Genomic DNA, 15,202 nt, shown 5'->3' with positions numbered 1-15,202 from the left:
GTCTTTTTGTATTTGCCCTAGAAAAAAATCCTTGGTTTATAATTTTATAACTGGGAAATATGTTTTCATGTTCAAGGAAACAACAGTGTTGCTCACTTGTTGAATATAGAAGAGATTTAAGTTTCCCAGGACAAACTGAAAAGTGTTTTATGTAATATTAGTATTTACGTGGTGTAACTGAGTCAAGAATCAAATTGAATCCAATCAGGTGGCAATATCCAGCCCTACTAACAGCTGACTAATACATATGCAAACAGACTTTCTCGTTATATGTTGTTGAAGAAATCAGATTGCCACAAAAAGCCAATAGTGACCTGCTTACTGAAGTACATGTTGGCACTCTTTCACCTAGCAGACAACAGTCTCTTTCTGATTGTAGACATTCACTGTGTGTGTGTGTGTGTGTGTGTGTGATGAGTAAGTAGCGTCTTCATACAAGCCTGTATTTCTGTAGTGTGCTGGCCTCTCTGGTAAGCCAGGCCTCCACAGTGGCCCTTTTGCTCTGTAGGGTGGTTTCCCGCTGGCTGCGCTCGGCTTGAGGCAGTGACCCCAGGCTGCTCAGCTGGGCTGACAGAGCAGGAAGCAGGACAGAAAGACAGACAGAGAGGACATTACAAACACCAGACACAACAACACTGATAACTTTATCTATCTGCAAGGCATGTCAGCAGTTAACCAGTCCCTGGCTGCAGGTCCTTTTCTGTAAAGATAGGTGTGACTAAAAGAGGCTGATGATGCTTGAAACCTATTCGTAGGGCAGAGAAACAAAATACCAAACTTGAGCTAAAACATCAAGTTAATCTTGTGGTGTCATCAGGGCATCATGTCTTGGTTTGGTTCAAAAAGGAGTGGAACATTTGATTTTTTTGTATCTTGTATTTGGTCAATTTACACATGAGCCAATGAATGGTCAGTGGGTTCTGTGTTGCTTAAGGTTACAGGTGTATCTTAAGTATTATGTTGGGTAGAAACCATAGACTGTAAAAAAATATGGACGTAGCCACCATGACGTCACCCATTGGTTTCTGAAGAGCGGTTGTGAAGCTCAAAGTGGGCAGCTCCAGCCATCACCATCTTGGTAGTGCCTGACTCTGCCTAACTCCCAGCTAAGCCAAAATGGGCAAAGAGGTGGAGCTGAGGCAGGTCCAATGAAGCCTGGTTGCTGAAACAAGCCACCTAGTGGCTAGGGACCTTTCACTCAAAGTGGACGTGCTGGCCTTAATTATGCATAACTTTATGGCTTAATAAAATTTAAACAGGTGAGTTATAAAAAATTCACCCCCCATACAGTTGTCATGAAAGGGGAAATAAACTATAGGGACCAAAACTGCTTTTTGTACCAGGCTGTAAACATGTTTATTTCTGCTGTAAAGTTGAGAATTTTAACATGGGGGTCTATGGGAATTGACTCGCTTTTAGAGCCAGCCTCGAGTGGCCATTCGAGAAACTGCAGTTTTTGACTCTCCTGCATTGGCTTCATTTTTTAGTCCCGGAGTTTGCTGCTTGGTAGAAACTCATCTTTAGTATTAGTACATGATTGTCTACATCTTAGTATATCTAAATGTTTGTGTATGTTCCTCATCCTCACCCTGGAGGCGCAGGTTCTCCTGGTACTGGATAATGAAGTACTCCTGGCTGTGCTGCAGCTTTCTCAGTTCATTCTCAGTCTCCTGTGTGGCCAGGCGGAGCTCCTCAAAGGCCTGGTTGATCTGTTGATGCCGCTGCGACAGGCTGTCCATGGCCTGCCCCCCACTCCCACAGCTGGCCTGAACACAAATCATTTAAATGGTCCATATTTACTCCAGATGTTGCCGTCTTATCGTCCCTTCAGTTTGGTTCTTCAAATAACATGACACTTAATATGTGTAATTCTTGCAGATGATGGCACATCAACACCCCCTTCAACACTTACATTTGTAGTTTCTTGAACCAGCCTCTGCTCTGAGTGCAGGATGTGTTTTATGCAGCGCACTAGCTCCAAAGGACAGCGGTCATAAGTGCTCTGCAGAGATATCACACACACACACAAACACATCAACCAAACATTAATCAGATTAATTAGTTCAATCCAATTCCACCAACAATTTGGCCAATAATGTTAGAGTCAGAGTTCTGTCTGTCCAGTTGACTTTCATAACTCAGCTCTTATTAAAGACAGGTTTACTTTTGTTATTGTTGGAACACACTTGTTTACATTTCTCAATGTGAAAATATATAGTGGCAATTCCTTTTTGTTTAGTTTGAGTTTTTTTTGCTTGCTTTCTCTCACTCTCTGACATTCTCTCACTTTGTGTTGGGAAGATAAAGAGAGTGACACCATGCATGAACCAAAACTGACATGTTCCAGTGTATGAATACTAATTCACACTGGAACTATTCTGCTCCACCACCACCATCTACCCTCGACCCCAGCCACCACCTGTCAGCTGGGCTGCAAGGACATAGTCAATATAAAAACAGTCCATGGTACAAAACAGGTTGTGAACACCTTTTTGATGAAAATAAGTATTGCTTATATACTATTTTACAAAAGTACTTAAGTAAGTACAATAAAAAGTTTTTTCACACATGGAATATGTAATAGTGCTGGTCCACAGAGGGTCTGGTATCACTGCTGTCGCTGACATGACAGTGAGCTCATGATATGAAGGAAGAATATTGTTCCACTGTTCCATTCCCTGAAGCTGTCCACTGTAGAGCAGCTCCGCCTAAAGCTGAAATGATAGTTTCTGCATCCACAAATCCGCCAGGGTCAGTGTGACATAGATTGCATCATCAGAGGGTGTGCGTGTAGGCTCTGCGCAGACATCTGCGTACCTGCAAACTGTTGTGTCCACACGGACCTGTCCGCACCAGTCCGCACGGTCACAATGCTGACGGCGATCTACTGCGCATGTGTGAAACGCATCCTCCAAGCGGATCCCAGAAGGTAGTATAAACAGACCAACTACCCGTCTGTGTATACTCCATGGAGTATAAATGAAGCTTAAATGCCAGTTTTGTCGGAGCAGGTTCAGTTTCAGCGGAGATCTGGTTACACGATTTAATGTTTTTAAAAAATATTTTATCAGCTGATAACTGCAGGACAGTGGGAGAGTTGAAGAGCTGCATGGGGAGAAGTGAGGAGGATTTCTGTTGTTTTTTCCTCCCACAGACAGTCACAGACAGAGAGACCCCCTCCAGCCAGCCAGCACCATTATAGCTGCTCTTAGCTGCTGAAGTTAAAACTGTCTCTCTCTATCAGCATATATATATACGAAAATGAGCACGGGGATGGGGCAGGTGCCGTTATCATTCTACCATTTCTATAAATGTCATAAGGTAGAGAACTCCCAAATGGTGGACTCTACGTCAGCGTTGGCCTCGCCTTTTCAGGGCTGATTTTAACAGCAGATGACAGGTTGAGCCGTTTTCAATTCATGAAATGCAGATTTTTAAAAATTGGGGTCAATGTCAAAATTAACACCAGCATTGATGTGTTTCATCATAGTACAGTCATATCATTTAGTTTACAGCTCAAAAAAACATGTTTTAATGTGCAGGACATCTTTAATTCATTAAGCCCATTGCTTCTACAGTTCAACCTCAGCTTAGTCTCACTGGTTTCTGCCTGGATTAAAACCATTCAATATATTAATTCCTTATCATTTTAATTGATACGTTTGCCAGTTTATACATATATATGTGGTTCTCAAGAAATAATAAGCAATCGGCGTGTCCCGAACAGGCGCTGATAAACCTGAAGCAACAGCTAACTGACTTCACATTCACTGCAATATTTTTAAAGTCGACCGAAGCTGGCAGATGGGAACCAGCCATTTTGAAATCTCACTCTGACTTCCGCTGCTCTGCAGCTGGTCACTTTGTAACCTAGCAACAAATGTCAACAGACAAATATGCAGACTAAGCAAGCACAATGAGAAGATAGAGCTGCTGGCAAGCCACAGTTTACTAATCAATTTTCCACCCCGTGGTCACATTTGTTATGAAGCTCTTCCTAATTATTTAGTTTTGTTATTTCAAAAGCACAAAATACAGTACGAACATAGTCTGTATGAAGGCCATTTGAAGTTACATAAAATCACTTCTCAGAAGTCCAGACAGCATGGTAGTAGGGATGGGTGTAGAAGGGTGTCTTGTATGTATGGCCAAGCGTACTGGAAGATGTGTTCATTTTTGATAATGTTTCACCACATAAAAACAAGGTAACATTTAAATGAACTACCTTTTTATCTTATGTTTTCAAATCTATCAAAATGGAAGACATAAGCAATAAACATTGACATCTCCCTATTATAAAAATCAGTTAAATATGTTGTTACACTGCAGCTAAGACTGGTGACAACAGCTCACAGTTGCCGGTTGTCATGGTAACACATCATGTGTTCCAGAACTTTCCAGGTGTACCGCAGTGTTTCCCCTATATTCATGCAGTTCAGTCAGTTCAATTGCGCTGCTAAAATTTCACACAATCATTAATGTCAATAGGCTACTAATGATTTTCACTCACACACTGTGTGAGCACAAAACGCCCTACGTTACTGTGGAATTGTTTTGAATCATCCTCCCTCTCTTCATTCTTCAAAGGACATCTATGCGTGAAAGGTACAAGAGTAGCTCCTTAACGGAGCTTTTATTTGCATTTGTAGTGAGTGTGTAAATGAGCGTGTGTAGTTGAAAAAGTGACATGAATGCGAGGGAAGCAGAGGAAAAGGTTAGCAGTAAGTTGTCAGTCTGGCAGTAAATGTACAGTACAGACTACAGTGTGTCAGTTAATAAATGACGCAGTACAAGACCTAGTAAATACTCGTCTATTGAAGGGAGTTAGCCCCGAAGTTAGCAACAACACGTTAGCCTAACCTGATCAGGCTCATTTAAAGTGGACTGACTTTTAAGGACCAGCAATTTTCATTTTAGTGTCAATCTCAGCCACTTTTTAACAGAGAACGGAGAAATGTCTGGCTGATGAGTATCTTTAGCTTTTCATATGGACCCCCGATCCCCCCACCACCCGAAAGCAGTCAACCTAGGGGAAACATTGTTCAGCATTCAAAAACTGTGATGGAAGCATTTGTCAAATAGTCAGACAAATGACCTAAATATAGTACATCATGGATGTATTAACAGAACTAGCAGCTGTGTTCCAAGATGGCACTCATTCGTTTCAATGAAACTTGCTTGCCCGATTAATACACCACAGAACTTTTTCAGGCTTCCGTCTAGGTTTTTGGGCCCATAGAGCATGAGCTGACTTCCTGCTGAATCCCCACACACATAATTGGCTTAGAATTATTCACTGATACAGACTTTTTACACTGTTTGCACCCAATGGCTCAAGAATAAGGATATATTCCAGAGTGTTTGTGATGCTCAGAAAAATGTACTTATGGTTTTTCAGCCTTTTGTAATGATTGTACAGGAAAACATTTTTTGGTTCAGTGTTTTAGCATCACACTTAGGACTGTGGCCAAAATACATCAGTGAAGGTAACAGAGAAATCCCACAGGATATGACAACAGGAAAGGTTTGTTTGAGGTGACAGAGCATCACTACACCTGAGCAATGAGGCTTGCTTCATATTACCTGCACTAAATAGTTTTCACCGTAATGTTCCAGTTTATAGTAAAGTCTCTGGACAGGTTCATTTCCCTTGTCTTACAGTAGCTGGCTGGTACCTTGAGCTGGTTTGCGTAGTGGCCCAGCTTGATCTTGAGTAGAAAGCCATCCTCTCCTCCCTGAAGCTGGGCTTTCCTCTGCAGCTCAGCCACTAGGTTGTCCAGCAGACGCTTGGCCTTGGCCTCCTCCGCTGGGTTGTCCAACTCCACCGAATCCCTATGAAAGGCACAATTACATTTAGAGTTTTAGGCGATGTGAAGCAGACTGCAGACTGACTGCAGTTATGAAGGACGAATGGATGAGCTCACCAAAAACTATGTAACAAATAGGCTTTTCTATTAAGTTTTAGTGTACTGAGATGTATATTCACTGTTGTTTAAATATTGTACAGGTTTTTAGACTCTGACAGGAATGATATTCTGGGGCAATCATGAAAGTTGTTTTTGGTGATTATAAAAGGAAATATAAAGACAAATATATAATTTCAGCGGAAGGAAGCTTCTATCCAAAGAGATTGACACAGCCTTTGAAAAATCCATACCATTCAAACTTTACTCCAAATATCATTTCATGGCCCAGTGAGTCCTCACCGAACCTGCAGGTGGTGTGCTATTGGAATAAAAATAAAGATCAACATCACTGCATACCAGAGCTGGCTCTCAATCCACTGGGCCAGGTAATGTCGCACCTCGATGGGGAAGTGCTGACCGTACAGTGCCTGCATCTGGTGCAACGCCTCACCCTGCAGCTGCTGGGCCTGGATCCACATTGCCATGGTGCTCCTGTGGAGGCAGGAGGATGGGGGGGGAGAAGAAGCCAGGGAAATTATGAGGGAGAGGAGAGAGGAATAGAAAGAGGGAGTAATAATGAAGAAGATGACCAGAGAGAGATTTAGCACAGAGGGGTAAAAGACAGTTAAGTTGGAGAGAAGATGATGAGGAGGGAGATAGGAGAGTAGAGCAAGAGGACAGAGTTATTACAATGTTTTATTGTGAACACAAAGATGCTTATAGACACATGGATGCCTGCCAGATAGGCACAAATCAACACCTTGCAAACTGGTAAGCAGTTCCAAAGAGATGCAAATGAGCGGCAGTAATGAGAACAAAGCCAGTGAACGAGAGAAATAAAACATTATTTTCTGATTGTTTCATGTTGGCTACATTCTAAAGCACAAACACTCAACAGATGATTTACTGTGGAGACAGATGCTCTTAGGTTCAGTTTCATTTTCCTCCTCTGCGTTCTTCCCTTTCGTTCATTCATGACATCCAACTCATGCCGTAGTAAATACAAAGAACAACAGGAGGACTGTGTTGTTTTTTCCTTGTGTGTGAATACTGCGTTTCAAGTGCTGCCATCATTTTTTTAATTCCTCATGGCTCCAATTTACATGATCTACCTGATTTCTCAGATGTGGTTGTACATACAACAGGGACTTTTAGTTACAAGTTTAGTTACAGACTTTTGACAGAATCTCATTATTAATTTTTTTCAAAGTTTGTTCTGGTTAATGCATTAGTTTAATTTGTGAGTGAAAGTGTAGGTAATGAAAGTACTGTTGGTATGCTATTAAAGGTCCAAACAATCCAAACAAATAGGCCTAGGTCACAGTAACCCCCACTCTTCCCGCCAAACACATCACCCCAGCACCATTATCACTCACTAAATATGGCGTAAAGCTTTCTGTTTACAGTGAATCTGTGCCATGGTGTTGTCAAGATATCAAAATGCTACAGAGACATTAGAGCCAGTGGTACATTACCAAAGAGCTGCACAGATCAGCAAGTGGTTGCACCATGGAGATAAGTTACAACATAACTCTGAGTAACAACTAAATAGTTACATTTGCTCCTAAGGGAAGTGTAAATCATAAAATGTCACAGAACCCACTAACCGTACAGTGCAACAAATGAGTTGCAACAAACCAACACCTTCCAAACTGGTAAGCACTTCCAAAGTGATGCAAGTGGTACAGCTACACACACACACACACACACACACACACACACACACACACACACACACACTATCCTGACAAAATCCTACAATGCTTCACCACAGCAAGAATACTTTACACGTCCTACAATACAGCTTCAGATCATTTGTTATAAAACCCCTCTTTAATTTGGTACACTGATACAATAAGAGGTATTTGAATTAAGTTCTCTTGAAAACATTTAGAATCAGCATGTTACTGTATATAGTATCCTAACACAGACACTTCAAACATTATCTGTCCAAGTGCTCAATTGCATATCTGTATATATACTGTATATATATATATATATATATATATATATATATATATATATATGTAGATAGATAGATATTAACTGCACAAAAGGAGCCCCACCTTGCCCCCCCCCCCCCCCCCCCCCCCCCACCCTGATTCCAACCACCAACAAACTTTATTGTCCATCTGTCCATCCTGCCCACCAACCAAACAACACAAGAAAAATAAGTCAACATTACCCAGCATTATTCCCCAATCAGAGCTGTGTATATCAGTTTAATTAATTTGACTTTTTTTTTTTTGCATCTGACGGCTCCTTCCTCTATCGAGTATTTCCAGTGACCCTTGGGAAGCCTTTTCCACTGTTTTCCTGTGGATTCCTAGATTAATTTAATAACAAGGCATCAATTGTGTTGAGCACCATTAATCTGAATTTAAAACCGTTCCAAATAAGTATCCAATAATTACGAAATCCATTGAATAATATGAAGTTGATAGGGAGTTTCCACCTCAGTGCAAACAATGTTTTAGCAATTGTTAGACTTCTAAGATACAGTTAGACTTGGTGACACGTAACAATATGCCAAGTTTGGTCAAACAAACTAACTAAAATCGAAACGAAAACAATAACGTGTTTTTTGACAAAGCACGTTCTTCAGACGACAAACGTTAAGTTAGATGAAAGGAGAACAGTAGTAGTAAATTTATTACAGTCATCTGAATTAGTTATGGTATTAACGTTACCTTCTCCGGGTGCAAAGGAGAGCGCATCGGTCCACAGCCGGGAAGCTTGCTCTCCAACAAGTTTGAGAGATAGCTTAGCTTGCTAACATCACTCTACAGTGAGATTAGGGATTATATGCAGCGAATTTGCAAATATCGTACTCTTGAGCATATGTAAAATTACACACACTGAGTGGGAAGGTGGTGAATTTACGTTACATCGGTTATATAAATATACATAACGTAAGCTAGCTAGCGAAGGTAAGCTATTATTAGCTGATATAGTATGTTACAGCACTCGACAAAAACTTCATTTTCTTGCGATACACGTAGTATAGTTACGTATGTAACTCACCTTTTAAGAGACTGCAGCACAGCTTTACAGCAACACCATGGACAGCGGACAACACACACACACACGCACACACATACAAACACACACACACACACACACACAACTTTTGAACCTCGCACAGGTTATATGGCGTAAACTACATGTTAGCTACATCGCCAACTACTTTATCGCATTCTGGTTTCTGGTAAGGCAGCTGTTGTTGACCAGCATAAAGCCAAGAATTAATATTTAAAACAGCTTCCGATTTCGAATTTCAAAATAAAAATGCTGTGCAATAACAATGATCTGTTTAACATCTGTTTATGAATTGGTTATTACTGTGTATTTTTGTTGTAGGTAGCTCTGCATATAATAGAATAAATAATAAAACATCTTTTAAAAAAATTATTGGTGTCTTCTCACAATAATTTTAACAATAATAATTTTTACGTCTTTATTGTTGGTATAGAAACCCTCCATTTCCGATCATATTCATGCTAACTTCAGCAGGCTTGATGCGGTCCTGCCAGCGTCCCATTTCCGCTAACAGCCCCGCTAACAGCCCCACCTCCAGCCCGCACCGTCCGCACCCAGCTGTGTCAAACTCAGAAATCTGTGTGCGTGCGTGCGTGTGTGTGTGTGTGTGTGTGTGTCTTTATGTCTTTATTTATGCGGATGAATGATGAATGCAGCTAATATGATGTGGACAGTCTGTGATGATGCATCAAAATGAAAGAAGGTAACAGGTCAGATGAAAAGAGTTCGTGATTATATATATATATATATATATATATATATATATATATATATATATATATATATATATATATATATATATATATATATATATATATATATATATTTCCTTTTAAAAATAATTTTATGGTTATATATATAATATATGATATTATATATGGTATATATGGTATATTGCTCTGCTTTCCAATTGTTGTACCCTGGGGCTGATGATAATTTTATTGCTCTCTGAATATGAATACACAGTTGCCTTGGGTTAGAGCCAAACAGACAAGTGACAAATTAAAGGAAAAACCAGTACAGGTCTGAATGCTTGACCCTTACAGTGAGGGGATCCTGTGGCTCTGTTATGCTTTGGGGGGTATTTTGCTGGCATGGATGACAATGCCTCCATCCATAGGGCACGAGGGGTCACTGAATGGTTTGATGAGTATGAAAATGATGTGAATCATATGCTATGGCCTTTGCAGTCACCAGATCTCAACCCAATTGAACACCTATGGGAGATTTTGGACTGATGTGTTAGACAGCGCTCTCCACCACCATCATCAAAACACCACATGAGGAAATATCCTTTGGAAGAGCGGTGTTCATCCCTCTTGAAGAGCTCCAGAGATTTCCTGTAGAATCAATGCCAAGGTGCACTGAAGCTGTTATCGTGGCACATGGTGGCCCAACACCTTACGAAGACAAGGTTTTTCCTTTAATTTGTCACCTGTGTCTCTCTCTCATTATATATGGTGATTCTTTGTGTCCTGTCCACTTTTTCTGCTAACATTCCATAGAAACACAGAAACTGTGAACCAAACAACTTTTATTAATTAAATCATTAGTGGTTAAGCAATGAAACATTATACAGGAATCAGTTACCAACAAAACAAAAGCAAGGAAACAGTTAAGTGTGCACTACATTTTGTGTTCATAGGCCTCAGCACAGCTGTATGTTGTTACTGCTCTGACAGACATGGCATTGTTAATCCACTTTGAAGTGCTGACCATTAAACCACCAAAACATTGCCACAATTGTGCATCAAAACAAGCTAGAATACTTTATCCTTGCTTGCATCTAAGAGTGTCAATTTCATTTGTTGCACTATAAAATCTGTGCAAACATTAACTTATTTGGCCCAGGAAGCTGTTCTAAACGCAGAAGATGTGCAGGCAGCAGAAGGCAAAAGGCTCTCTGGTAAGTAAAATCAAAATGCATCATGATCTGCAATGGCAGTGATTCACATTGTATTTAAAAAAAACAAAAACAAAAACAAATAAAACTGTGATGTGTCACAGTAAATTTGGGCAACAGTTAAGTAAAACTCTATTTTCCCTTACTTTGGATTCACAAATTTATCTTGTGCCTGTCTCTGTGTTGGCCCTTTGATAGACTGCTGATCTGTACCCCCTCTGTCCAAAGTATGCTGGAATAAGTTCCAGTCCATGATACCCTGAACAGGATTAGTTTAGAAAATGCATGGATGGATGGAAATTTATCTTGAATATGCTAAGAAAAAAATGCAGTCAGAGCAGAGCATTCAAGAATGAAAAACATGAATTCCTGAATTCATTCTTGCAAGGCACTCATAGTATACCACGAGTAGTCGTGAATAGGTAAAACATATTTATACATCTTGTTACAAACAAGTAAATGTGGGTAATAAAGTAAAACTATGTGGAAACATTTGAATGAAATTGTCATTTGAATGACAACAGTTGGACGCTCTTGGGAAATGTGCCTTCAATCTGGACCTGACAAAATCATAGTGAGATGAATGGACACCAGGGGTCAGTAGCAGACCGCAGCAATAATACACACTCTTGTGTTTGAAACTTAGTCCTGTGAATAGACAGGTCCCAAGAGGACATGGTGTTGATAATAGTCAAAACTGTTTCTACCAGAGGTTTGTGAGACTTGCTGGAAATATTGGTCCTTATCTCAGTTTACTTATGAAACACATCTTTAAAAAACATGTAACAGGTTCGGAAGAAACTTCTCGTGAAAAAATGATAGAAGTGAATACATCGTAGAGTGTAATGTGCTGGACTTATGAATGAGCTGTCTCTACCTTATGTTTTGCAGACCTTCATTTTCATGGGTACTATTTATTTGTTGGAAACACTGTCAGAAAATGTTACATAAGAATATTGGATTAAACAAAGTGTGATGAAAAGACAGCTATTAGGCTACATTCTGTCAGAAATGAAAAGGAGATGACATCAGCCTTGTGTAAAGTGTGATCACATACAAAATCATACACAAATATTTAATTGTGAGCTCATCAAAACCTAGAAATTACAACAGAATCACTGTGCTTCTAAATAATGAGTAAATTAAGCACAGTAAGATAACACTTCAGTATTTAAACAGATGAACAACAAAGGGGTGGAATTAATATTTTTGTGTATGTGATATATAATATTTCTAAGACACAAGGAATTTATGGATATGAGCATGAATATGTACTCAGTGTATTTATGAATAATTTGACCATTGGGAATCTGCAACCCAACAGTGCATGAGATCATTTGCTTTATGTACAACAAATACTACTGAAACTCAATAGACAGGAGAAAAGTCATTTCCATAGTATCACCCCACTAGCTGTGAGTGGTTAGCATTTTGATTTAAAAAAAAAAAAAAAAAAAAAAAAAAAAGAAAGAAAGAAACAAGAAAGGAAATCTTGAAAAATTACACTTTCTTGCAAGGGGAGTGATGGTTTCCCCTCCTAATGATCACTTGATCTTATCAGTTCTGCTATTGCCCCACCCCACCCCACCTCCCCTCCCCAAGCCCAGCCCACTACAACATTGTGTGATGTGTCTTATTTATTCTGCTTATTTCAATTTTAATGATCATCTCCAGCACCAAAACAAGAAAGGACTCTAAAACCACCCATTGTAAGTATGGGACGATTTTCATTAAGCCCATTAAGGTGTGACTTTTTTAAGCACACTGTTAAAGAATAATTCCATTTTGTCCCTATTATTTTTGTAGTTTGGGCCATTATTCCCATTAGTAATTATAACATTGTTCTTACTAAGTTAATTGTTGAGATATGGAAATGTCCATGTCCTCAGGCAAGTACAAGGCCCCTACTCACCTCCAGGTGCTCTCACCCTCTGTGTTGTGTGTTCAGTTTTTCTAAGCCAGAATACTACATGGCCCTAGATTTGCTGTGTGGCAATTTGGTAAAACACAAATTAATTTAGGAATATACAACATGGAAGCACAAAACATAAACCTGAAATGATTTCAGAATAAGCTGTAAACACATTGTGAATGTGTTGGCAAGCAGTTGCCTATTTACATATCTAGCAGACACAGAGCAACATGAATATTCTATTATCCAATATTCACTCTCTTTTTAGTTCTGGTTTGGTCTCTACCAACTCCTGAGAAAAATATCTGGTTCTTCAGCTGCTGGATGCTCCACTATGATCACCAGCTATGCTGTTTGGTGCTGGGCAGGTAGTGTACAGTGGGTTTATCAGAGTGTTTTCACTGAAAACAGTCAACTGCTGCTGCTGCTTCTAGAAACGACGCTGGCGAGAGCGGTGAGACTGAACTAAAGCAGTAATGTTTGTAAAACCAAAACAATGAGCTGAAAGAGGCTAAAACAAGTGTGGAGTTTTACGTAAATTAGCACAAACCAGCTGACACACAGTAAGCCTGGAGTTTTCAGGGCCCCTGGAGTTCTGGGGCAGTTCTCCACTATGCTTGGTTGGTAATCCAGCCCTGGGTGCCCTTAATAAAAGTCCAACGGGGCAAGAAAGAGACAGGTGATCAGACAGGGTGAAAACAACCCCTCAGTTTAGACAAATTTATTTGGAAGACAAAACATAGGCCTACAGTAAAATTATGATGTCTAGAGATGTCTAGATAATCTTAATGACTGCTGGCTTGTTAACAGCCTGTCTGATCATCTGACTGATCCGTCAAATTTTATTGCAGTAATGTTGCCACATCCCCAGATCTCAGCAATTACCCAGGTGAATACAAAGGTATCGTCTGATAGGAATCATGGCCAAAATCACAAAAATAAGGCACTAAGATGTAAGTTGTAATAAATGGGAATTATTCTTTAACTATCTTCTCAATCCCCACAATTTATTCACTTTTTACAAAAGAACCTCAGGGTTGGTGCAAGAAGATTTGTTAGGATCTTGGCAAATTCCTTGTTCTTTATCTAGTCGCTGTCTCTATCTCTATCCTCATTCTCCTGCAGGACATGGCTGTGGCTGTCCTCCTCCTCCTCCTCCTCAGCTTCTTCCTCATCCCCTCCATTCATCATTTCCATCTCAACCTCCACTGCACTCTCCTCAACCTCCCCATCCACGTCACTGAAGGGGTCAGCATCCTGCGACACCTCCACCATCTCAGTGCCATGTACCACCTCAACGGCACCCTCACGGACTTTCTTGACGTGGAAGGTAAAGGGGGGCACCTTGTACACAGCAGTCTTGGACCGGGCATAAACAACATGGTCAGGTGTGAAAGCTTTCTTCACCTTGTCACGGGATGTCTGCATCTTCTGCTTGCGCTCAGGGTTGACACTCATGCGTGTTCCAAGCTTTCCCATCTTCTTCTCAATGTTGTGGCGTGTCTTCTCCAGGTTTTCCTTGGTCTTCTGTTTGGTCTTCTCTAAGTTCTCCTTGGTTTTCTGCCTGGTCTTTTCCAGGTTCTCTTTTGTCTTCTGCTTTGTCTTCTCCAGGTTCTGCTTGGTTTTTTGTTTGGTCTTCTCCAGGTTCTCCTTGGTCTTTGCCCTGGTCTTATCCATCTTCTCCCTGGAGAAGACCGTCTTAAGGGTTTGTACACGTTGCAGGCTGCTGCGCTTGATGCGCTCGGCACGAGACTCCTCTATGGTCTCCTCAATCTCAAACCCCTCCTCATCTGATGAGAGGTCTACATGAGGTTTGTCTGCCTTCTCTCCTTCTCCCTCCTCTTCAGCCCCATCCACAGCTTCCTTGAGCTCTAGCATGCTGCCTCCTCTGCTTCCTGACACAGACTCAGAGACCTTCATGGATTTAGAGACACTGAGTCTTGAGGGAACCTTCACTTCATCCTGTAGAGAAGAGAACATAAAGACTGTTAATGCAATAGGACATGTTTCTCAAAGTTCAGGCAGCAAGAAGAGAATGTTGTTGAAAACTTTACATGAAATTATGGTCCAGGATCGCCAAAGACAATGTAGGCACATAAACATCTATTTTGTTAGTCACAAAAGTGAAAAAATAAAACAGGAAGTATAAAAGTTCAAAGTAACAGGAAAGTCATAGAAAAATACTTTCTTCAGATATGAATCTGCAGCAACAGCACATACAGTACTCTAATTTATCCACTAAAGTTATTATATTTGATGGCTTTTAAAGTTTGGCTGAGATGTAGCGAATGTATTAAGAGATCTCCCACAAAGTTTGCATCACCAAAACTACAGAATGTCTTCACTATTATGAAATGCAGGTATGTCTATTTGTGCATTTTTCTTTTCTCTTTTTAAATGCACAGGTACATGCAGGCTGACTAAAGTGAGGAACATGACTCA

At 40.3% G+C, this 15,202-nt stretch overlaps 2 protein-coding genes across 2 annotated transcripts in view; both read right to left on the bottom strand.

Annotated features, from left to right (window-relative positions):
* The window catches only part of LOC121886841 (signal transducer and activator of transcription 5B-like), a 35,724-nt gene extending 26,596 nt beyond the window's left edge, over window positions 1-9,128 (bottom strand). The window contains exons 1-6 of the mRNA XM_042397166.1: window positions 8,931-9,128; window positions 6,264-6,398; window positions 5,676-5,832; window positions 1,913-2,002; window positions 1,589-1,766; window positions 437-567 (exon numbers count right to left, since the gene is read on the bottom strand). Coding sequence (XP_042253100.1) covers window positions 437-567; window positions 1,589-1,766; window positions 1,913-2,002; window positions 5,676-5,832; window positions 6,264-6,391 — 684 coding nt within the window. The 5' untranslated portion in view covers window positions 6,392-6,398; window positions 8,931-9,128. The remainder of the gene's footprint in view (window positions 1-436; window positions 568-1,588; window positions 1,767-1,912; window positions 2,003-5,675; window positions 5,833-6,263; window positions 6,399-8,930) is intronic.
* Window positions 9,129-12,998: 3,870 nt separating this feature from the next.
* The window catches only part of cavin1b (caveolae associated protein 1b), a 36,789-nt gene continuing 34,585 nt past the window's right edge, over window positions 12,999-15,202 (bottom strand). Inside the window, exon 2 of the mRNA XM_042396955.1 lies at window positions 12,999-14,722. Within this exon, the coding sequence (XP_042252889.1) occupies window positions 13,847-14,722 (876 nt within the window). The 3' untranslated portion in view covers window positions 12,999-13,846. The remainder of the gene's footprint in view (window positions 14,723-15,202) is intronic.

The sequence above is a fragment of the Thunnus maccoyii genome, chromosome 20 (assembly GCF_910596095.1).
Source record: "Thunnus maccoyii chromosome 20, fThuMac1.1, whole genome shotgun sequence".
Lineage (NCBI taxonomy): Eukaryota > Metazoa > Chordata > Actinopteri > Scombriformes > Scombridae > Thunnus > Thunnus maccoyii.
This window is presented reverse-complemented; position numbering and strand designations above follow the sequence as displayed.